Source organism: Aethalodelphis obliquidens, unplaced genomic scaffold (genome assembly GCF_003676395.1).
Source record: "Aethalodelphis obliquidens isolate GAN/ISIS:26980383/991018 unplaced genomic scaffold, ASM367639v1 scaffold27, whole genome shotgun sequence".
NCBI classification, from domain to species: domain Eukaryota; kingdom Metazoa; phylum Chordata; class Mammalia; order Artiodactyla; family Delphinidae; genus Aethalodelphis; species Aethalodelphis obliquidens.
The window spans coordinates 22,293,230-22,318,451 of NW_020837971.1; the positions used below are offsets into that span (position 1 = coordinate 22,293,230).

The window sequence follows — 25,222 nt, forward strand, 5'->3', positions numbered from 1 at the left end:
TCGTTTATTCTGCATATTCAGTAACGGAATTGCTGTTTGTATTTCTATTCTCTGATAGCTCTTGTGTCATAGGCTATTTGCCGTTTCCGTAGTGGCGTGTTGTGTGATATCCTGGTCGTCTCTGTACTTACCTGCTACGTATCACCCTGATCACTGAACTTGCACACGGCCTACCTGGTAGTGTCACGGGATGTGGCTACTAATGGCCAGACAGCCCAGGAAGAAATTTAATAAACATGTAGGAGAAAGTCATAAAAATCTCTGCTGGTTTTATCCTTTGGGAAATAAGAATAGCCGTGCTACCAGACCTCGGGGACGTGCTGGGTGGTGCCGGGTTGCTGCTGGGCTCAGCTGTCCAGACCCTCAGTATGGCTCCTCCCCAATCCTTCCAGAACCACATTCAGGTGGGTGTTGGCAAATTCCAAATTCTGCTCTCCAGGAAGAAACTAGGTCTTCATGACGGTCCTTTACTTTCTTTCTTTTTTTTTTTACTGCTCTCCTTCCTTCTCATTTTTGGCCCATTCCCATTTTTTTACGAAGAAAACGATAATGGGGCTTCCCTGGTGTCGAAGTGGTTGAGAGTCCGCCTGCCGATGCAGGGGACGTGGGTTCGTGCCCCGATTCGGGAGGATCCCACGTGCCGCGGAGCGGCTGGGCCCGTGAGCCGTGGCCGCTGAGCCTGCGCGTCCGGAGCCTGTGCTCCGCAACGGGAGAGGCCCGCGTACCGCAAAAAAAAAAAAAGAAAACGATGATGAAGATGAGGGTGTGCAGCCCGTTTGTGGAACAGGTCGGACCCGTGAACATCGTATGGAATCCATCAGTCAGTGCGTGTCAGGCCTCTGCCATCCTCTCCTCCTGGACTATGTCTCGGGCAGGTCCCATAGCCTCTAGTCTTGTCGCCCACCAGAACGGTCTCATTTGTCAGATGTTAAGAAATGCAGTTCCGTAGCCCCTCACCCTGGCCTCCCCACTCACCGTGGCACCACTGGGGAGGCCGCTGCCCCGTCCACTGTCAGGCTCCTCTTCGGGCCCCTGGGTGCTGCCCCATGGCCTGGGTGCGGGGCAGACAGTAGAGGAAGAAGCCGGCACTTGTCCCTCCTGGGTGCTCTGTGCTCTTCCCTTGCTACCCGGTCAGTGCACCCTTGGGTGCAGCAGGCACCCTGCTGCCCTGTCCTCCTGTGGGGCTCATCTGTGAGTGTCCAGGGACTTTGGCCCTTCAGCTCCTGCTTCGTGGGCCCCGCAGCCTTTTCCGCCTCAGCCCTGGTGGGCAGCTCCACGTCCAGGTGCCTGCCTCTGGGGGATCGAGCCCTGCAGCATCCACCTGCCTCAGGAACTGGGAGTCCAGTCCGTAGGCTCCGACCAGTGGGCCTGCAGGTTGCCCATCATTGACCCTCTCTGTCACCTGCTGACCTGGCAGCTCCGGCCAGCCTCCCTCCCAATCTCGTGAGGCAGCAAACAGGCATCATTTTTGGTTCCTGAACTTCCCCAGCCCCAGGGACATGCATCCCAGCACTCTCGGGCAGCCCCAGGCCTGCAATTCTGCAGCTCCACGCGCGTCGGCCCCCAGCCCAGCCTGGCTCTGTGGTTTGAGGCGGGGTAGCCAAGCGCCGGATGGTGGGGAGTGGGTAGGGCGCAGTGATGTCCCACTAGCCTGCCATGCTGGCGATAGAGACCCTTTGTTTCCTGGTGACATCTCTCTTCTCTGTGGAGGGGGGATGGGAAGCAGGTGGGATTTCCTCTATGCCAGGACCTGCAGGGGGACCAGAGGGTGGGGTCCTCGTCCCAGTGTGAGGCATCGTGGTGGTGTGAGATCGGGAGGGTCCCGTTCCACCCTGCACTATGATGGTTACCAGCTGGGGGCGCAGACACCAGGCCCTGAGCTCGGGCCTGTAGAGAGTGAGTCACTGCATCTTTATATGAGCCCGTTATTGGAGGAGGAGATGGACGCTGCATACCCTGTGCAAGGTCATGTGGTGAGCGGTGATGCTGAGATGTGAGCCTGGGTGCTGTCACCCTCTCCCTGTCATTCCTTTGGGGTCCTCTCTCCCACTCACCCCTTCGACTCCCACACCCACCCTGGCCACGGGCACGGTTGAGTCCTGTGACTCTCCTTCTCAACCTCACTCGTGCACTTGCCAGTGAGGGACTCACGGATGGGACGGCCTGGGTGGGGAACCTCAGCCTGTGTGCGGAGCACCAAGGTTCAGGTAAGCCCAGTGAGGGTGACCTGGGGGCGTGGCAGAAACAGTGCTGGGATGGAGGCATCGCAGGTGGAGAAGTCTGGGGTTAACCCAGCAGGCAGTGGGGACCGCTGAGGGCTTTGCACCAGGAGGGTGGCTGGAAGGAGCTGTCCTTGAGGAAGGCTCCTCTCAGACTGTGGGGATGGGACTCAAGGTGTGCAGGGCAGGTGAAGGAGGAGATTCCTTAGTGTGTACGGTAAGAGTCCCCGAGAGAGGACAGTGACCTGAGTAAGGATGCAGCAGGAGGAGACAGGCTGAGCCTGGCCAAGAGGGAGCTTGGCACAGCCTTTGGGAGAGTAGGAGGAGAGGAGGGGGAGGGGAGGGGGAGGAGAGGAAGAAGGAGGGGAGGAGGGGGGAGAAGAGGAGGGGGAGGGGAGGAGGGGGAGGAGAGGAAGAAGGAGGAGAGGAGGGGGAGGGGAGGGGGAGGAGAGGAGGAGGAGGAGAGGAAGAAGGAGGGGAGGAGTGGGAGAAGAGGAGGGGGAGGGGAGGAGGGGGAGGAGAGGAAGAAGGAGGAGAGGAGAGGGAGGAGAGGAGGGGGAGGGGAGGAAGAAGGAGGAGAGGAGGGGGGGGGGGGGGGAGGGGGGGGGGAGGAGATGACAATGCAGTAGAAGATACTGAAGCACTAACCTAAAAGGAGAGGTGGCAGAGAACGTGTTGCCTGGAGGGGCTCTTTGTCGGGCTTCTAATGTCTAGAAGCCAGCAGACTTGCACAGTCTCTGGAGGTGGTGGGTGTGAGATGGTGGCAGGTGTGGATGAGGCCTCACTGCAGTGCGGAAGCTCGGAGGACACTGGCGTCTCACTGGGGGGCTCCTGGGGGGCGGCACACTCCTTGCTTCCTTGGAGCTGTGCTGCACTGGCTGTGCCTCCCCTTGCGGGGAAGGAAGTCGACCAGAACAATGGGGGCTGCTGGCCGGAGGCAGGAAGCTCAGGTGACTTTGCAGCTCAGGCAGAGCTGACTGTGGGGTCCCGAAGCGGGAGGGTGTTGTCCTGACAGCCACATCCAAGCCCACTGCCCCCTCACCGGGACCCTTGGGCGCTGCGGCCTCGTGGCGCGTCTGCCACCTTATCTGTTTGGCAGCTCGTCTGTGATCCTGGGACAGTGATATTTGGTAGAAACTGAATATGGCCTTCAAGCCTGAGAAGCCTCACTACCGCATGGAGTGTGGCTGCAGGAACACAGCGGGCTTCTGATGACATAGCTTTTGGGGGGAAGAAAAGAAAAAGAAAGGCTCTTCAGCCAGAGAAGGTGCTGAATCGTGCCTGGGACATGGGAAGGCTTGCTTCAGGCAGAGTCAGCAAATGCTTGGTCGCACAAGGTTGCTGAGCCACGGTGAGGGTCTGACTTGTGTCTCAAAGAATAATTACACTTCTCCCCGAGGGAACACCTGCGATGTCCGTGCCGGCAGCTCCGAGAAGGTGGTGGGCGTGCTTTGTCAGAAAGAAGCGGGTAGCTGCCAGGCATCCTTGCTGAAGACACAGCTCTGCTCTTCCTCCCAGATCGTTCGGTCCTTTTCAGTTTGTTTTCTGGATTAGAAGGTTCAAGCCTGGGACCAGGTGAGCCAAGGCAAATTGATTTTGCTCCTGGTGGGGGACTCAGGAGCACCGTTTTAGCTGGCAGGCGTGGCGCTGCGGGCTTGCTTGGGAGGAAGCCCTGCATTGGGTGGCACCTTTATGAATAAGTCACAGGCTGGTTGGATCAGAGGCCTCTGCATGTCCTCACAGCTCTGCTTCTCCCCTGCGCTCCCATCCGGGGAAGCTCCAGGGACGGGCTCTTGCCTTGAGCTGTTGGGACCGCGCTGGCCCTGAGATAAGGTGCCCCCTGCTCCTTGTAAAGGGGCAAAGCAAAGCCTCCAGGAGGGGCCGGCACAGCTTGGGATGTGTGCACACATCGCCAGGTGGTTTGGGAACCAGTAAGTTTTCTCCTCGGATCTGTTTCCTTTCATTTGATAAGAATGTTCAAATCTCAGTAAACTGGTGCAGACTATTTTTTGGAAGGAGAGATCCTTTTTCTATAACATCTAGCAATGCAGTCACTCTTGGTTTTATCTGATTCTTGGGGCGTGAGTTGCTCTGCGCAGCTCCATCGTGGAGTCCTGGCCGCCGGCTAAGTGATCCACACCCACGGGCTCTTTCTTAACTTACTGGGGGTTGGGTAACCGCTGTGGGATTCAGCTCTCAAATGCTGCTCTTTGAATATGTACTTGATGTGCACTGAGATAGCCTTGTTCCCATGTACACGGGCCCGCGTGTCAAGTTTGCTGAGTGTTATGGATAGCTTTTGCTATTGTGTCTTTGAGAACCCCATCAAGGAAGCTAATCGTTTCATTTTGGGTTACTGAAAGCTTCTCCCAGCCTCAGGTCACGACGGTGAAAGTCTCTTGTGAGTAGGGGTTCTTGGTTGGTTTTGAATGCGTTTGTTGCACAAATGAGCTTTCATGGGGCACCTAGAGGAGTCAGCTTCTCCTCTGCCCTTGTTAGAGGCAGGAGGCTTGTTTTTGTGTCCCAAAGAGTAAGCCTGCTAATAACAGTAAAAGCCGTTTTAACAGCTATAGTCACTGAGTGCCCTGCAAGAAACTTCCTGAGTCATCTTGTCTAATGCTCACGTGAACCCCATAATAAACACTGAAATCATTCTCCGTTTGGCTCCTGGGGAAACTGAGGCCGACAAGTGGCAGTACTTGCCCAGACAGAGTCATCTGCTGTAGGACACACAGCTGGCAATATCTTCGCCAGATCCGCCTACAGCAGAGTGTATCACGGGGCTGGCAGGTGCTTTGCAGCTATGAAAGGGTGTTCTGGGGCAGAATTCCAAAGGACGGTGTCTCTCCGTTGCCCTGAAAAGCAGTGTTTTTACGGGAAGCCCATTTCCCCCCTGGTTTACTGGGACTCTGGTGCTCCTCTCCTGATGCAGTGTTTCTCCTTCAGGCTGCTGCTTGAAGATGGCCTCTTCATTTGAGAATTCCGTGGGTACATGTATCTGGATCTTTCGTTGACTGTTTCCCTTGTCCTAAGTTTTGTTTTTAAAGGCAAACATGGTAGGGAAAGCATCAGAGGGACTGGCCTCATTCCTCCTTTATTAGAAGGGATTCTTGTCTAGGAAGGAATAGTACCCTGATGACGCGAGGTACTTACTGAACCGTGAGAGAAGGCATCACCGGGGTTCGAACCTGGGGTCCCCATGACTCACAGTGGTCTGCAGAAATCGCGTGCACATACGTGAAGGTGTCTTGTTGCATCGTGCCCTCATCAGATCCTGATCCTAAAGGCTCGGAGAGCCCTGAGGATTGACCTGGAACCTTCCCGCCGTCAGCCAGTCTGCCCATCTCTCCGGGACTCTGCCTCATCCTCTGTTCCATGAGGATGTTGAACACAGCCTGTGATTCGTGTGTCCTCAGCACTGAAGGACGTCCTCGGGGGCTCTGTTAGACAAGGCTGGTCCGGACCCCACATCACAGCAGACTGTGCCAGGAACCTTTCCCAGCGGGGGCCTCCCGACCCACCCCCTCAACTCAGTGGCCCCTGCAGGATGCCCACCCTCTAGCACATGGCACAGAGCCTGGACGGTTCAGCATTGGCTGCTGGATACCCTGGGGTTTTTTGTTTTCAGGAAATAACTAGGGAGAGGGCCGGGGGTGCATAGTGGCTCAGGAGGACCCGTGGCAGTGTGAACCCGAGAGAGTCCCTTACCTGTCGGATCCTCAGTCTTCCCGTCTGTACAGTGGGGAGAGTAACCCTACATGTGCCCTTGTTGTGAGGACTGAACGTATGTATGCCAAGTGCTTGGGACTTGGCTGGCTTGTACGTCCAGAAACTGAGAGCTAAAAACCCCGGTTACTGCTGGGCTCAGAGGCGTGGGAGCTGTTACTGGAGGTTGGGGAGGGCTCGCTACCCCCTCGCACGCATCCTGCCCGCCCTCCGCAGTGCCATGCCGTCCCTGGGTGTTGGCCTGGGTTTTGGGACGTCCACCTTCTCTTAGATGCTCGCCCAGCTGGGCAGTGACACGCAGCTGAATCACAGCAGAGGGGAGCTGACTCACTTGTACAGCAAGTAGTCTCTGAGTTACCTTCTCTTTTGGGACCAAGAGAGTCGTGGGGTTAGAGTCTAGAGTCGTGGCTGGTCCTACGTGGTCTGGTCCAAGTCCTGTGAGTGCCGACTGGGAGAAGCACTGTGAGAGACACTGGCCGGATGCTCTGCTGGAGAACATTCTACGGGGTCACAGTAGGGATGGGGGAGAGAACTTTCTGAGGAGTGCGCCTTCCAGGGTGAGGAGAGGCGACAGCAGGGAACAGTGTGTGAAGCCCTCGACGAGGGAGAGCTTGCTGATTCAAGGCAGCAAAGGAGGAGGCGTGGGGGGACCGAGGAGACTGGGACAGACAAGGTGGGTGTGCTTGCGCCGCAGCGCTGGGGGGACGTAAGCGAGGACGTGGTGGCTACTGCGATCTGTGATTTAAATGATGGCTTGAGTGTAGAATCTAGCGGAGGGAGAAGGGGTGAGGGGTGGGAAGGGGCCCATGGGAGTCACGTGGAGGGGGATTTTGTCCAATTGGGATTCTATCCCAGACCACCCCAAACTTTCTGGAACTGCTCTCTTTGTGTCCCAGCCAGAAGGCGGGTCTCGTTAGCGGTGGTGTCTCTGTCCCTTGCCCCTGGCCGGGGTGGCAGGGGGGACGCGCCCTCGCTCTGCGCCCTGTTGCTTTAGGTATTGACGACCGTTGTGAAGACCACTCCTTCCTGCCCTTGTTGCCTCCACGGTATGTTTTCCCCTCATTTCTAACAACCCTATTAGCCTATATTGGGCGTCATCTTTGGGGTCTGATGTCTGGGTTCCACTTTCTCCTGGGATCTCCTGACCCATGAAAGGATAAACAGAAGGATGTTGTCGGTAGCAGTGGAAGGCCCTTCTTCCGGCTGATGCCCAGAGCTCACCTGGGCTCCGCCAACGCAGGGACTTGATGTGTTTAAACTTTCACTGAATTTCCTGAGAAAACTGTAGAATATACCTTGCAGAAGGGAAACTCCACCTACTGGGTGAATACGTTTACGAAAGAGAAGCAGTCCATCGCTCCCCTCATGCCGACCCCCTTCAAGGCTCTTTCCCGGGTGTGACCCAGGTCCCTCCCCTAAATCCAGTTCCTGAGTGGGTGAGGCTGACAGCGGTCACGCAGAGGAAGGAGCAGCGCCAGGGACACCCCCGGGACAGGGACAGGCACTGCGGGACATGGGATGCTGAGGGGACAGGCTTGGAACCAGGCTTCTTGCCCTGTAGCCCTCGCTCTGAATCACGGCTCTCACTCCCATTCTGTGGCTGAAATCCAGCTGAAACCGCCAACATTCCATTTAAATGTGAAAAGTTAAACCTTTGTATTTCGGCTTCTTATCGTGCTCATCAATCTTCTGGCTTTAAGAGGATGACCATCCTTTACATAGACACCATCTTCATGATTCCTTTCATTTATTTATTTAAAGTTTTCCTTGGAGTAGAGTTGATTCACAATGCTGTGTTACTTTCTGCTGTACAGCAAAGTGAATCAGTTACACATATACATATATCCAGTCTTTTTTCAGATTCTTTTCCCTTATAGGCCATTACGGAGTATTGAGTAGAGTTCCCTCTGCTGTACAGTAGGTCCTTGCTGTTTATCTACTTTATATATAGTGGTGTGTATATGTCAATCCCAGTCTCCCAATTTATCCCTCCCCCCTCCTGCACCCTGGTAACCGTAAGTTTGTTTTCTACATCTGTAACTCTGTTTCTATTTTGTAGATAAGTTCATTTGTAGCCTTTTTTAGATTCCACATATAAGTGATATCACATGGTATTTGCCTTTGTCTGACTCATTGCTTTTATTTTTAATGCAAATAACTTAAACAGATGTCATTAATCTGATGGATATATTTCATGATGCATCCAAACATGAAACTAAAGAGCAGTTACATGAAATCGTCCTCATTGCCTGTTGAACAGTGCACACAGCTAATTAAAAGGCCAGGGTCTTCATGTCGTTCTCAGACAACAAAGAAAAAGCTAGTTTGTACTGAAGCGATGCAGGGCTTGGTCCCTTACCCCTCATGGTACAGGGGACAGAAGTCCTTCATTCTCTGTTGCTGGCATGTCCCCAGCCCCACCCGGCCCTGGTGGGGAGCAGTGTGGCAGTGAGTAGAATGCAGATGACCTCATGTAGGCTACTACTAATTTTAAAAAAATTGAAATGATTGCACGTGTCAAAAAAAAATATTCTGCACTTTGGGCTGCCAATGAATCCCTTTGTAGATCTTCAGGGATTGGTATACTTTAGTTTTTAAAAAAAAGTGTTATAGAGACAAATTTTCTTGCACAAAAGTTTTACTTAAAAATTCAATAATTATCTCAAAAATCTGTGAAGTGTCTGTTTAAGAAGAAATAAACAGGCATCCTCAAGCACATTCTGCCCTCATCTCGTTTCTGTGCAGCCGTTGTGTGCCTTCCGGCTAGAAATGAACTTAGCACAGTACTAAGTCCGTCGCAGATTTCTTCATCAGTCAGATACCCTCTTTGGGGCGTGAGAGCCTGTACGGACACATGACCTCTTGGGGGCACCTGCCCCTCACCAGGTCCTGGGCCAGTCATCTTACGTATGTTACCTAGTTCAAGCCTCACAACAGCGAGACCACAACATCTGCGGCTAGTCCCGGCCTCCTGGGCAGATCCCAGAGTGTTTGCTAGGCCCGTCCCTTGTGAGTGTTTAGTGCCTGCACTGGAAAAGCCTTGGCGTATGCGTTCACACTTCCTAGGCTGCTGTGTCCACGAGCGGGCAGCTCTGAAACCAGCACTGTCAGTGTCACGAAATCAGGTTTCTTCTGCCAGAAAGCAGGGCAGAAGCACTTGACTCGGTTCCCTTTCATGGTGAGCATGTGCTGAGTCCTCGCTGCGCGGGTAGCTAGCTGCAGGTGTAGACCCTGAGGTCCTCGCGAGCACAGATGCACGTGCTGCCCCCGCCCACACCTGCCTGCATGTCCTCACCTTCACCCCCGCCAGCCCGGCTCACAGACATATGGGCTTAAAGGGAAATAAAGTGTCCACCCTCAGACCCCACCGGAGCCCGCTGGGGACGGGACGGCCTTCCCTTTAGGGTGGGATGTAGGGGAGTGTGTGTCCCCTGGGGCTGTCTGCACACCTCACCCATTAGGTGTGTTTCCACCAGGGAGGCCAGCACCCTAGTCTTCATCTCGGCCAGGGTGCTGACGCCAGGCACACGGGATCCTCGCCCAGGTGGAGCCGTTCTCAGAACGTCTCCGACCTTCCCGCAGTCCTGCTTACGTAGATCTTTCTGCCCCTGATTCTGTCTAACCCCTGCCCCTCTCTTGTTTCTCATGAGGGTGGGATTTCTCTTTTGGGTCTGATGGTCAGCTGCCTTAAATTTGCACTTGTTTGTGAACTTGCCTTCCAGAGCTGTGTGTGTGTACATGTGTGCACGTGTGGGTGCGTGTGCACGTGTGAATCATGTGCCTTGCGAGAAGAGCCTGTTTTGTTCTTCAGCGTTCATAGGAAATGCCCGACGTCTCCCCCTCCGCACGCCCAGAGTTCCTCCCTAACCCAGTCTGTGCTCATCCCCCTGCCTCACCACATGCCAGCCTTCCTGGAATGTGCCCACATCCCGGGCCCCTCCCCACCTTGGTGCCGTCAGGATGACCGTCCTTGCTGGGGACAGCCTCAGGCCCACGCTTGTCCTTACCACCTCCATCTGATTGCTCATGTCACCACTCACACATCATCTCCTGCAACTTTGTGAACTCAGCCTAAATCAAGAGCCCTTACCAGTCCCTGCGGAGCACTCTTGCCTTCCACGCCCTGGTGGCTGTACCATCCTTCTTCCTGTGTCACGTGAGCTGATGCCCAGCCTTGGGGACCGTGATCCCGTGGAGGGTGACTTACAGCTGTGGTCATCGATCTTAGGATGGGATGTGATAGGCCACCACATACTTGTTTAGTGGATGACTGTCTTCCCAGACACGCGTGGCACTGCTCATAGGAGAAGTCTTTAGGTGTGAAGGATAATGTTTGTGATGGTATGATTAAAAGCCTGTCATTCCTGCCCGCCTTTCTCTGATGCTTCCTCCAAACCAGTGATTCCCAGATCACTGAATTCTTTGCGGCACCCACGACTCCCAAGGAGGCGACTCAATTCAGAGTCAGATTCGGGAGGCCGGCCGGGGGCCATTTGCCCAGAACCCCAGGCCTCCTGCACTGACTCTCAGCGGAAGTGCCTGGCAGCCTCGGGGCTGCTCCCTCCCTGGGGATGAGCAGAGACCTCGCGTGCAAGAGCTGGAGGAGAATCCAGGTGACCCTGGAAGTGACCTGACCCTGAGAACCAGGGCAGCTCGTGTCCAATTTTCTGACTCTTCGGAGAGGAAGCAAACTTCTGCTTGGGAAGACTCTTAGAAGAGAACGGTGACCCCTGCTGCCTGCAGCGCCGACAGACCCACCAAGCCAGAGCTTGCTTCACCGGCGGATCAGAACCACGAGTAGCCTGGTCTGGTTTTTCTTTGAAATTTGGGCGGGCTTCAAATTTCTTTGAACTTTGAAATTCCCTTCCAGGAGACGCTGTTCCCCCCGCTTCCTGCCCGGGCTGCCAGCATGGTAAATGGGCGGGGATCCTGCAGGCTGCTCGTTCGGCGGAACGGGCACCAGCCTCGGCATCCACGGAGAGTCACACTAGAGAGCAGAGCGCCCTTGGGACTGTGCTCAGGGAAGTAGAGAGCTGTGTGGACGTTCTCTTCTCAGGCTGCAGCCCTGCCTGCCCGGGCCCCTCCAGCTTGGCTGGGTGCCAGCCATGGCCTGGAGGTCGGTTTTCATTCAGCCGCCTGGACCCGGCCCTGGGATTTGCGCTCACTGAGCCCAGACGGTGTCAGACGCACAGCCCACACCGTCTTGGATCGGCTGCCTTTCGTTGGGGCAGCGTCTCCGCCTCCTGATTCACACCAAAGGGCTCTGGGCGGAAAAAGCCGTCTGGCAGTGCCCCCGCTGATGTGGTAACTAGCAGACATGGCCCTGACATTTGGGTCAGAACTATGTGATGGTTTTAAGATAAAACCGTGTGGAGCTCTGACTGATGCTGTTTGAAATGCCAGAAATGTTTTTACGTGATGGTTTTAAGATGGATTACCTTTGAGATGCCAGGAATGTTTTTATTTTTATTGTTTTCATCTGCTAAGTCCTTCCTGCCCGGGCACTCCCAGCTGCTTTCCTGGAGGGAGCAGAGGGCAGGTGAGTGGCTTGCTCAGCAGCTCATGCCCTGAAGAGCCTCCCGGGGTGTGCCCAGGAGGGGCCAGGCCCTGGGTCCCTGCCCGGTGGGTCCTCAGACTGGGGCACAAACCTGGCCCTTTGACGGCCACACGCTCCCAGACTCAGGTGGCCCCAAACGCCCGACACCCGCACAGACCTTCCAAGGTCAGCACCTCGGCTTCCCTGGACCGAGTGAAGGTGGTCCGAAGTGGTCCCTCCGGGCAGAGGAGGTCAGTGGTGCTGCGACCACGTCGTGTGGAGGTGCTGCTCATAGCGGAGGGGCCTGGGGGGTCCGTGCACCTGGGCAGCTTCTGCTCTTGAACTGGCCCACGGTTACACCCTTGAACACACAGCCTGAGGTGTTGTGATGCTCCTGGGGTGCAGGAGGATGGGGGGGGCAGCAGAGATGCCTCGCTGCCCTCGGGCCCTGCTCCCTTCAGGGCTCCCTCCCTGGGGCGGATGCAGCCTCACCCCTTCCTTCCCTTTCCTCTAAGGGGCCCATGAGCCTCCACCCCCGTCAGGTCCTGCATCTTCCGCCTTGCCCCCCAGCCAGAGAAGCTTCTCGTGGGTGGTGGGACAGAGACTGAGGGGCCCCCAAGAAGGAGCGAGCCCTGGCAGTAAGACTCACAGTACCAGCTGATCCCATTACTAGGATGAAACGATTTCATTAGGATGAAGTCTAATTTTATTAGGATGAAAACTTAATTTTAGTAGGAGGCAATGATTAAATTGTGATAAAAATCACATGACGTAAAATGTACCATTTTTGAACCGTGTTGAAGCATACAGTTCGGTGATGTTAAGCACATTCACGTTGTTGTGCAACCGTCTCCAGAACTTTTTTCCATCTGGAACCATTCAGCGAACGGAACTCTGTTAAACAAAAACTCTGTTAAACCCATCAAACAAAACTACCCGTCTCCCCCTCCCCCCGGCCACTGGTAACCACCCTTCTATTTCCTGCCCCCGTGTGAACTTGGCTGCCCTCCGAAACTCCTATAAGTGGAATCAGGCAATAGGGATCCTTCTGTGACTGGCTTGTTCAGTTGGCTTAATGTCCTCAAGGTTCATCCGTCTTATGGCAGGTGTCAGAATTTGCTTCCTTTCTAAGGCTGAATCATATTCCACAGTGTGTATCATCTGTTGATAGACTCTGGTTGTTTCCACCTTTTGGCTATTGTGAATGATGCTGCTCTGAACAAGGGTGTCCATGAGTCTTTACTTTCAATTCTTTGGGGTATATACCCAGGAGTGGAATTGCTGGGTCGCATGGTAGTTCTATTTTTAATTTTTTGAGGCCCCTCCGTACTGTTTTCCGTAGTGGCTGCACCAATTCACATTCCCACCAGCAGTGGGCAAGGGTGCTAATTTCTCCATGTCTTAGCCATTATTTGTTATTTTCTGATTTTTTTGATCGTGGCCACCCCAGTCCTGACTGCAGCTTAATTTAATGTAATATGATGGTGGTAGTTTGGGTTTATATTTTTCTGTGACTTAGTCTATTAGAACTGGAAGCCCCCAGTTTCACCGACCTGGAGACTGAGGTCCAGGAAGGAAACTCCCCTGAGACAACACAGGTGAACACACAGGACCACCTAAGAGATGCTCTTCTCTGCTGTGGCCAGGTGTGGCCTCAGAGCCAGGTCAGCCCCTGTCCAGGTGTGAGGGCCAGTCACAGTGGACTGAGGGGAAACGGAGGACGGGGATTGGCCTTCCCACCTGAGACCAGGAGGCGCCCAGGTTCAGGCCACAACTGAGTTCTCAGTGCCCCTGTCCCTCCTGGCAGCCCCATCCTAAATCTGCAGACCCGTCACCCTGCAGATTGCATGTACTAACACCGCTTCCAGGGCTTTTCAGTGGCTGGGACCACAGGGGTGCCTGGTCTGAGAGCGAGGACCCCAGAGTGTCCTGAGAGAGGTCTTCAGTTGCTCCTTTCCCTCTGCCCGTACTCACTCCACTTAACACTGGGAGTGTCACTGTCATCTCGAACTCCATCCATGGGAAGCCGATTGCTGGCCGACCCCCAGGATGCATCCTCTGTGGGGCTTTGTGGAGCCTCCTGCAGGAGTCTGGGTGACGTGCAGTGGCCTCCCCACGACCCCAGCCCATCTTCTCCCTCATGGCGTCTGTGTCCGGGCATCCTCTCTCCACCCCACCTGTCCTCCACTTCAGCCCTCGCGCTGTGGACCTGGGGCTGTACCTGCTGCCTCTCCAGGCTTGCTTCTCCAACTGTTTCCCCGGACGCTGCCTCCCTCACCTAACTCCTGACTTCCCCTTCCAAGGCCTCAGGGACCCCGCTGGCTACAGGGTCAGCCAGGTCCTCAGCGGCGTCCCACCTGGGAACTTCTTCCTGCAGTATCTGGGCCCCTCCTCCAGACAAAACAGACACAAACCATCCTCTGGTCCCGACCTCTTTCTTGGTGACCTTGAAAGAAGTAATTTAGGCACTCCCCAAGTATCTGTGGGATACCTGTTTGTTTAGAACCCACCTGTGCACAGTTCCCCCAACTGTAAAGTGAGAGCTGGAGATCTTATCCTTTAGACTATGAGGGTCAGATGAGACAAAGTATTTATTTATTTATTTATTTATTTATTGCTGTTGAAGTATAGTTGATATACAATATCATGTTAGTTTCGGGTGTACAGTATAGTGATTCAGTTTCATATATATATATATATATACACACACACACACACAAACACATATATATATGTTCTTTTTCAGATTCTTTTCCCTTATAGATAGGTTATTACAAAATATTAAGTTTAGTTCTCTGTGCTATACAGTAGGTCCTTGTCGGTTATCTGTTTTATATATAGCAGTGTGTGTATGTTAATCCCAAACTCCTAGTTTATCCCTCTCACCCTTTCTTCATTGGTAACCATAAGTTTGTTTTCTATGTCTGTGAGTCTCTTTCTGTTTTGGAAATAAGTTCATTTGTATCTTTTTTTCTGATTCCACATGTAAGTGGTATGATGTTTGTCTTTCTCTGTCTGACTTACTTCACTTAGCATGATCATCTTTAGATCCATCCATGTAGCTGCAAATGGCATGATTTCATTTTTTTTATGGTTGAGTAAGAGATAAAGCATATTTGGAAAACCCACAGCACTCTGGTACACTGTCTGGCAGTATAGTCAGCCCATCAATGCTGTTTGACATCTCATTCTATGATGTGCATTACAGTATTTTTTCCTCCCCCACCATACACGTTTTCTGCTCCCTCATCTCCAAAGTCTGCACATCCTCAGGGTTGCTCACAGCCTCCTCTGTAGGTGGACACCCCACCACTGCGGTCCATGCAGAGTTCTTCAATTTCATTGTTGTCTCAAGATTTTATAAGTCTGCTGAGTTCCTTGTAGGCTGAAACTGATATAATTTCACTGTTGCCAACATCAATATCAATGGGCATTTTTAAGAACCTACAAATATGAAGAGCAGTGTGCTAAATATTGAGCGTACAGACAGCCTTCGTACAGCACCTGCTGCCTTCTGGAGATATTAACTAATAGTGGAAGAAATGAGGTTCTTGTTTGCCTCATAAAGAGATTAATCACAGTGCGGGTGGGACCTCTGTGTCCAGGATCTTAGGCTGGCGACAGGCAGCTTTCCCAGCCTGGGGTCTGTACATTCGCGGACAAACACGAAGCTTCTGAAGCGGGTCTGATGCTGAAAACTCAGCCTCTATGGACTGGTGCCGAATCAAATCTTAGACACAGAGTTTTGGGTGAAGTAGAAAAGAATAGATTTATTGCTTTGCCAGGCACAGGGGGACACAGCAGGCTGGTACCCCTCAGAACTGTGTGTCCCAACCCGAGGGCATCTGGTGAGGATATAGTGAGGGATATAGTGAGGGATATAGTGAGGATATAGTGAGGGTTCAAGGGCGGGGGTTGCTGATCAAGATCAGGGTGTGTGCGGGGCCTGCATTCCTTAAACTGGCCTCAGGCCGGCTCTTCCTAATGGGCTTCTCTGGTTACTTTAATCTGGTCTCAGGTGGTCTCTTGATGAGATCTTCTCTGGAATGAAGAATGCTAATATCTTCCATTTTGGGGGGGGTTTAGTTCTATAAAGAGCTTAAAGATATTGTTCTGTGTATCCCTTGAAGGGGACCCAGGACCCTGCCCCAAGGCTACACTGTTGTTTCTTGACTGCTGTCCCTTGTCCCTGCATCCCCTCCCTTCCCTGATTAGCAACTGTTTCAACCTGCCCTTTGGAACTCAGGGAAGGGCATGGAGGCTGGAGTCTGTCCCCTAAAAACAAGGCTTCTGTGACCAGGAGCCCCACAGGGTCCTGCTTGGTTTCAGGTCCACAAATCCATCTGCACCCCAGGCAGTCACTTTTGGTGTGAAATTTTCCACGTGCACTTCTGAAAATCTGCAAATGTTATTCTGTGAAATAAAAACAGATTCGTGAAGTTATGAACATATATATTAACTGTATATTTTTCTATCAGTTGCTTTTATCAAATGATACAAAATCACAGCTAAAACCATATGCCATTTCCGTGTTAAGACAGGAGCCTCTGTTCTAAAGAGATGTGATCGTTAGCATAAACCAGCTCTCAGAGACTCAGATTTGATTGGTTCGTGGTGGCAGGTAAACACTTTTTAAGCTTCCCAGGTGCTTCTGCCTGCAGGTAGAGACCCCTGAGCTCAGCCGTGTGTGTCTGGAGGCCAGAAGCACCTGGAGCTTTCTCAGGAGACATGGTTTCGAGTTGTGTCTTCAAGGGATCAAAACCTCCAAGGCAGATGGTGAGGCAAAGGCAAGGGGAGACTTTCGTGCTTCCCGGATCAGGGACCAGTGTCCTGTTACCAGCCAAGTGGGGGAGATCCAAGAGGGGCCAGGACTGAGGGTCCGTGGAGAGCCCTGATTTTCAAGTACCGCTGTGGTTTGGATGTTGTGACAGCTGCAAAGGGGACAGGTGTGTGATGGCCCGGAGTCTACGGGTCCAGATGGCCACACACAGCTGGGTTTTGCTGTGAAGGTGTTCAGAGCCCAATCAGATCTTTGATTTTTAATTTTTTCAAAAAAAGCCAGAAATTCATTGTGTTCTTGTGAAACATTCTAGTTTTTTCAGTGTTGGCCAACTGACACATGCACACATGTGCACTCACACACGTGCACATGACACAGCACTGGACCCACAGAAGCCTTCCTGGGCATCCGTGCAGCCCGCAGGGAGCATCGTGGTTTCTGTGTGGCCGCAGGGAGCGTCTTGGTCTCTGTGTGGCCGGGGATGTATGTACAGAGCAAAGCGTAAGAAGATGAAGGGCATCCATGGTGGCGCTCAGTGCGTGTTTGTGGAATGAGGGGGTCACAGTAGGATTGGGTGGCAGGAGGCTGGGGTGTAGGAAGAGACTGCATTTGTGCAGACGTTAGTGATGAGGGCTTGGGGGTGCAGCAGTAGACATGGGGAGGAGGTGGGGATGGAAACTGTGTCCCAAAGCTGACTCTGGGTGGTGGGGACAGCATTTATTTGGAGAAATCTGGGGCAGTAGACATTTCTTCTGCCTCTTTTGCCCCCATCGCAGGGCTGGCTGAATGCACAAATGCCTCCTTTTCTATTCAGCGTGTTCTGAAGGAGTTCAAGCCTTCAAGCCAGCTTTTTTTCTTTTTTTATTGGGATATAGTTGATTTACAATCTTGTGTTAGTTTCAGGTGTACAGCAAAGTGATTCAGTTATATATATACATATATCTATTCTTTTTCAGATTCTTTTCTCATTTAGGTTATTGCAGAGTACTGAGTATAGTTCCCTGTGCTATACAGTAAATCCTTGTTGTTTATCTATTTATATATATTAGTGTGTATATGTTAATCCCAACCTCCTAATTTACCCCTCCCCCTCACCTTTCCCCTTTGGTAACCACAAGACTGTTCTCTGTCTGTCAGTCTGTTTCTGTTTCATAGATAAGTTCATTTGCATCATATTTTAGATTCCACATAGAAGTGATATCATATGATATTTGTCTTTGTCTGACTTACTTCACTTAGTATGATAATTTCTAGGTTCATCCATGTTGCTGCAAATGGCATTATTTCATTCTTTTTTATGGCTGAGTAATATTCCATTGTAAAGCCAGCTTTATTAGTACCCAGAAATAAAATGTAGTTTACTTGGAAAGTATATTTATTTCCTAAAAATGATTTTTTTCCTGAAAGTGCTTCTGGGAGGTAATGCTAATGGCAGGTGGACTGCTCAGAGACTGGGCTTCTAGCCGAGACCTATGGTTGATTAATGACGGAACACATAACCAGTCTCTTTGCCTTGACTTTTCCATCTGTATAATGGGCTGATATCTGGTCTTCCTAATAGAGGTTGAAGGATGCACTGGTTAAAACTTCAGGCTCTGGAAACAAATTGTCTGTAATCTGAGAAAGGTGTGCCCAGACTCCTTATCTATAAAACGGGAATGGCAGTCCCTCCTCACAGTGTTACTGTGAGGAATAAATGAATTAATACTACACAGTCCTTAGACCAGTGCAATATATATTTCCTACTTCATCTTTATTTCTATAAGTTTAAAGGAAAAAATATATAATGAATAAGAATAAAGCATAAAAATTATAAAAAATATGATGTAGGTATAAGGTTTTTAATAAGAAAAAAAGAATTAATTTATGTCTACTTATCAGGGTAGAGGATGAAACCCAGGTGTCATTCCTAAGTCTTGTGTTGGCCAGTGAAGTGAACAGTGATGGTTTGAGGCCTCATCTGAACCCTATTTGCTGTTTTTCCCCACTTTAAATGACCTCTTTCATTTTACAACTAATGCATAGAGAGGTGATATTATAGAAAAAATTAGGAAATGCATAGAAGTGAAAATAGCAAAAAAAATGTCATGGTACCCATCACCCAGAGATCATTGTTACTAATTCTTTGCCTTGTCTTTCTAGACTATTTTGTGATCTATTGCTATAATGCATACTTCTCTTATAAACGGTATTTCTCAAAACAAATAATATTTCAAAGTTTGTTTTCTTAAAATGTCTGTATTGAGCATTTTGGAACATCAGCTTATATACATTTAAAATATATTTATTCTTTTACATGTAGCTGTCCAGTTTTTCCAGCACCATTTATTGAAGAGACTGTCTTTTCTCCATTGTATAGTCTTGCCTCCTTTGTTGTAGATTAATTGACCATAGGTGTGTGGGTTTATTTCTGGGCTTTCTATCCTGTTCCATTGGTCTATATTTCTGTTTTTTTGTGCCAGTACCATACTGTTTTTGTTTTGTTTTTTTTTTTTTAATTTTATTTATTTACTTTTGGCTGCCTTGGGTCTTCCTTGCTGCGCGTGGGCTTTCTCTAGTTGAGGCAAGCGAGGGCTACTCTTCCTTGTGGTGCGTGGGCTTCTCATTGTGGTGGCTTCTCTTGCTGCAGAGCACAGGCTCTAGGCGCCCGGGCTCTAGGCACCCGGGCTTCGGGAGTTGTGGCTCTCGGGCTCTGGAGCACAGGCTCAGTAGTTGTAGTGCACGGGCTTAGTTGCTCTGCGGCATGTGGGATCTTCCCGGACCAGGGCTCAAACCCGTGTCCCCTGCATTGGCAGGCGGATTCTTAACCACTGCGCCACCAGGGAAGCCCCATACTGTTTTGATTACTGAGCTTTGTAGTATAGTCTGAGGTCAGAGAACCTGATTCCTCCAGCTCTGTTTTTCTTTCTCAAGATTGCTTTGGCTATTTGAGGTCTTTTGTGTCTCCATACAAATTTTAAAATTATTTGTTATAGTTCTGTGAAAAATGCCACTGGTAATTTGATAGGGATTGCATTGCATCTGTAGGTTGCCTTGGGTAGTATAATCATTTTGACAATATCGATTCTTCTTAATAACCTAAATAGGAAAAGAATTTGAAAAATAATATATATATATATATATGTATAACTGAAACACTTTCCTGTATACCTGAAACCAATACAGCATTGTAAATGAACTATAGTCAAATATAAAATAAAAATTGCTTTTAAAAAGTGTATTTAACCAGTACTGGTATAACATTGTTTTAGTACCATCATTTATTGAAATTCTCTCTTTCTGACCTGTGGTTAGAATATCTTACATACGTTTGCCATTATAAATTGCATTGTACTGAGTATCTTTGAACCTCCCACAATGCATTCCTGTGGGATTGTTTCTTTAGGATAAATTCCTAGAAATGGAATTCTGGTGTCTGATGCTTTGGGCCAGAGTGCCCCAGCACATTGCTCTGCAGGAGAAGTTCAACGTTGAGGGCTCACGTGGCCTCTCTGTGGCTCCTCGCTCTGGAAGAGGGCAGGCGGGAGCACAGCAAGGTGGGGAGGAGCAAGGCCCTGGGAGCCAGACACACCTGTTCTGCATCCCTGCTCCGGGCTTCGGGGGAGCTAGGATCTTACTGACACTCAGTGTTCTCAACTGCAAAATATTTTCAATGAAGTGAGCTTCCTAAGCGTATTATTAGCATAGGTCCTGATGCTGAGTAAATGCCAGTTCTTGTTATATAATGCCCAGGGCCTCTGTAAAATAAGATTCTTATATATAAATAAGAAACATATAAATAAATGTGTGCATGTATATACATACACATAAACATACACATCACATGCACATACATATACATATATGTACTCGTACATAAAACACCTATGTACCTAAATATAAAATAAAACACCTACACAAAGTAAGGTCCGTTGCCTCCCCTGAATAATGTGGAGGAGACAAGAATTTCTAAAAATGTTTGTCAGAGTGGGTGATTTATTGACAGGTGTTTAGAAATCTACAAGGTGAATTGAGAATTCAAAGCACAGTCGGAAATAAGGTGAAAACAGAGGGGGAGCAGGTGTCGTGTTAAAATACCATCACTTGTAGCCCCTGCCACTAAACTGCCACCTCCGTCCACAGCGCCCGTGTCTGCGGGTGTTGGTCAGGTGGATTTTCCGGCTTATTTAATGCCTCCTGATGTAGTCCTGCACGTCCTCAATACCGTGGACCCATGGGCTCCAGATTCTCAGCTGGTTGTGGATCCAGCGGTTTCAGCTAGAGCAATGCAGACCCCTTAATTAGCTGGGATTTGTAACCCAGTCAATGGTTCAGAAAGGACTGGTCCAAGCAAACTCTGCTGCCCCAGGCCACTCCCAGGAGGGGAACACATTTTAGGCTGTTTCTTTCCAGGAACACTTACTTTCAAAAATGCGTCCTCCATAGACCATAGACTGGCGGTTGCTGAGGGGGAGGGGGTGGGGGAGGGATGGAGTGGGAGTTTGGGATTAGCAGATGCAAGCTTTTATATATAGAATAGATCAACAGCAAGGTCCTATTGCATAGCACAGGGAACGATATTCAATATCTTGTGATAAACCATAATGGAAAGAATATAAAAAAGGAATGTATATATACATATCACTGAATCACTTTGCTGTACAGCAGAAATTAACGCAACATCGTAAATCAACTCTACTTCAATTAAAAAAAATGATGCATCCTCTACTTTTCTTAGTTGTCCATTTTCTCTATGTTGAAGAGTGCTAATATATTGATTTTTTTAATTGAAGTAGAGTTGATTTACAATGTTTCAGGTGTACAGCAAAGTGATTCAGTTATACACACACATACACGTATATGTGTGTGTATATATATATATATATATATATATATTCTTTTTCAGATTCTTTTCCATTTTAGGTTATTACAAGATACTGAATATAGTTCCCAGTGCTATGCAGTAGGTCCTTGTTGTAATATACTGATTTTTAAAAGTTTGTGCAACTCAGAAGGCCTTAAGCACTTATAAGACTGGACAATTAGGAGGAAAGGTCCTTAGGAGCTGCTGGCCATCGACAAGTGATTTGCTAACTTTGGGTTGGAAGCTGCCACCTCATTCAGTCCTTCTTGTTCTCACCTTTCAAGGAGGAAGATGAAGGCTCGTGCTCCGCCCCCTCCCGGGGGGCCCACCACCCCCAACGTGCACAGAGGACAGAGACCTTCCCGCGATGCGTCCCCCAGCCCCCCGCAGAACCTGCTCAGCCAGAAGGAGACGCTGGACGGCAGGGTGGTGGCCATGACTGTGGTGCTGCCTAGCGGGCTGGAGAAGAAGAGTGTGGTCAACGGGAGGTAAGGGCCTGGGCGCGGCGAGGAGGGCTCTGCCGTCCAGTTTGCAGATCCACCGAGACCTGAGTAGTGGGCGCATCCTCCCGCGTTGGGCTGGACCAGGGCCTTGGGGTGTAAATCTGGGCCTAGAGACAACCTGCAGTGTCGCAGGTGGCCCGGCTGCATGCCAGCTGGGCCACCACGCACACCCTCATCCTTAGGACTGCAGCTCACTCCCGTTAGAGGTGGGCTCAGAAGGAAGGGGGCTCTCAGGCCCATAAGCACCTCCGAGTAGGTGACCACCACCACAGGTGGGGCCGGCATCCTTGGCCCTGAAGTTGCACAGCCCGGGGGCAGCCCCCCGAGTGACCATCCTCGGGTCCACTTGCGGACTGACTCTCGGAAGTATGAGTACCGTCAGTTATCAATCTTCCGAATGGAAACAATGCAGGTTTAGATTAAGGAATAAAATCCGATCCGTGGAGTTGACACTGATGGGAATCAATTTCCAGACCCTCGATTCCCACCCACACCCTCATTTGGAGCTGATCTGCCTGCGAAGGTACCTGTGGCCGAGCTCACATGCTGGTTCTTCTTCCCGTCCCTTCCCAGCCGTAAGAGGCAGGATGGAAGCACTGGTAATACTCCACTAAGAGTATGAAGGGTGTTATTACCGATAGAATTTCTAACTTGATGTTTGATACTTATCAAAATAGATCGTAATTATACTGTTTGAGCAATTCCACACTACTGTTAGTAGCTCAATCCATAATAAAAAGTTTTAACAAAATCACAGAAAACAATTCCATTTACATGTTTAGACATTTTATTGTGCAGAATATGATAGAGTGATCAATTATAAAAACATTCAAGCATAAAAATAGTTTTGTATAATTCTGAGGCAGGAGTGAGTGGGAGTCGTATTTCTAGGAAGCCAAGGAAGGTAAGAAATGATATGAAATATTTAAATCTTAAAAAAAGTTTGCTCGAGTCTTTTAAAAATGGATAATGGTGGAAATCACATCACTCTGGGTGTTTCTATTCTTGTGGGTGCATTGAAAATAGTGATACAACAGTTTTATGTTAAAATCTTAGTATTCTGATTCTACCTGATATTACATCCTTTGCAACTATTAAATTTTATGAGGAAAATTCCAGGTGACAATTTACTGGCAAAGGGGTACATACGTTTTAAAAATTATTTTATGGGCTGTGTGTACAAAAAGTTAAGGAATGTTTCTCCAGGCATTGAGATGTACCTAGGATACAACATCTTCAACTCTAAAAGGGGTGCCAAGCAGCTTTCCAGAGTGTTCCCAGCAGGGTGCACCAGGGTGTGCTCCTCTGTGGGGCTTCTCCTTGTGGCCACCACCCCACCAGCAGAAGGCTCTGGACCCCAAAGTTAGGACTTACCTTGATCCCTGTGGCCTAGCGCCCACAGAAGGCAGTAGCTCCTGTGGGCAGGGTTCACGCAAGAGATATTCAGGTTTCTAAAGTGTCTTTGTTCTAAATACGCTTTTCCCACTTAACTTTAACTTGAGAAGCAGGCCATATTAGCATAGGTTTACAAACTACTTTAATAGACGAGTGTAATTTTATTAGTGACTGTATTACAGTTGACTCACCATTCTTATATTTTTGGCCCAATTTCTAGTTACATTTATAAATAAACACTTTAGTGAAGTGTGATTAACATATAAAAACTGTCCATATTTCATGTGTACAGCTTGAGTTTGTGGCTAAGTATACACCTGTGAAACCATGGCTTCTTTGTCTAGTTACATATCTTTTAAGAAAATGGACTCATGGGTCGTGTCTTAAATAATACACAGGTCCGATCTTACAAGTGCATGAGGAGAGATAGAATGCCCACTTGTAAATTAAAAATATTATTTTGAAAAATGTTTTCAAGCTGAACACATTCTTCCAATTTTAATTTTCTTTTTCTTTCAGAGTAGAAGTTATCACTGTGCCATTTTGCAATGCGGCTGTGAGAATAGGTTCAGCTGTAGAGATTAAGTATTAAAATACTTTTCTCTTTTCTAAGAGGTAAATACTCATCCCTTCCCCAAGGGTTTCCCGCAGCAACCTGTGGGCTCCCTTAGCGGCTTGCAACTTGCTGACGCTGCAGCTTCTTGCTTTGGGAATTGGTTTTATGTGTCCTGCTCTTCAATAATACAAGAGTGGGCCCAAGTCACATTCCTGACCCTTGCTGAAACCAGATCTACTAATCGTTTATCAGTGTGGTTTCTCTCTTCCATTTTATCAGAGAACATGTCCACCTTTCCGCAGGATAAGCAAGTCGTTTATAATTTACAGTCAGCACCTTAACTACCTTTCCAAACATGAAAGATTCTCACAAGGAAAACACATTAGTACTTGGAGTCTGATGATTCCATTCTGCATACGACAGTGATTTTTCTTTCTCTCTTGTTTTAAAGTTTCCTTTGGATTTAGAAATGTAAGTAAAAGTCTCAGTATGTTCTTAGATGAGACATGGGAACGGGTGTTCTGGAACTTTCTTAAGGAAGAAGCTCTGGTGCCCTTTTAGGAAGGGTGCTACCAGCACTGCTCAGGGCCACTGCCAGGAGACCGCTGGTCCCATCACTCTAACTGGGGGACAAGTAAAGAGAAAGGCTTTGAAGAGAAAATGCCCTTTGCCAAAAGGGAGCTTCATCAATGGCGTCAAGCACTCGAGATTTGGGTCCGTGTCATTCTGATGTGGTAAATTAACTCACGTCCAGTTGGCATGCGAGCCCGAGGGGCCCAGGACAGGAGAAGGCAAGCATTTCCCTCGCAGGAGAGAGGAAATCTCTCTCAATGTTCAGTCCTGCCTCTGTGGGCGGTCAGACCCCATTTATAATAGCCAAGTTTACAACCGTGCATGGATTTGCAGGTTCCCGGCCTTGTAAAACAACACAGGACTCCCACGGCACAGGTATCGTCCTCCAAATCCCTTCTGGAGAGAGTTCACCTGTTCCGAGATGAAGGGGAGGGGAGGGGTGAGCGAGCCCAACCCTGGTCTGTCCTCCATCCCCTGCCCATCAAGGTGCTGGCCACGCTCCCTACAGAGAAAGCAGGTGTGTGGTTGGCTTGCAGCTTCAGCAAGGCCCCGTGGCCTGAACCCTGCTCCCTGTGAGCTCGTGGCTCCAGGGCCTGAAGGAAGCTGGTTCTTCTCCAGCACCAGTGTGTGAAGGGGGTGAAGCTGGAAAGGGCAGTTTTGATGCTGGGGATACTGCCAGAAGAGGACCATTCTCCAAATAATAGGCTTGGTTTAACTTGATTTACATTTTCACTTAAAGGATACTGTTTTTTAGAAGACTTTATTTTTCAGAGCAGTTTTAAGTTCACAGCAAAATTGAGAGGAAAGCAGCAATATTTCCCATATACCCCCTGCCCCTATATACACCCAACCTGCCCCGTTATCCACCTCCCCCGCCAGAGTGGTACCTCTGTTCTAATCGATGAACCTACACTGACACGTCATCATCACCCAAAGTCCATGGCTTACATCAGGGTTCAGTCACGGTGTTTTACATTCTCTGGGTCTGGACAGATGTTATCATGACACGTATCCACCATTCTAGTATCACGCAGAGTATTTTCACTGCCTTAAAAATCCCTTAATTTTCATCAACAGCCTCCAGTTACTAA

The 25,222-nt window shown here is 49.7% G+C and overlaps 1 protein-coding gene across 9 annotated transcripts in view; it reads left to right on the forward strand.

Moving 5' to 3' along the window:
* COBL (cordon-bleu WH2 repeat protein) overlaps positions 1–25,222 on the forward strand; it is a 264,711-nt gene that overhangs the window by 70,392 nt on the left and 169,097 nt on the right. For 8 of the 9 annotated variants that reach the window (XM_027124111.1, XM_027124116.1, XM_027124113.1 and 5 more), the window contains exon 2: positions 21,389–21,592. In XM_027124111.1, coding sequence (XP_026979912.1) covers positions 21,389–21,592 — 204 coding nt within the window. Of the gene's footprint in view, positions 1–6,198; positions 6,503–21,388; positions 21,593–25,222 lie in introns of those variants that run through there. The other variant, XM_027124115.1, reaches the window with a different exon arrangement.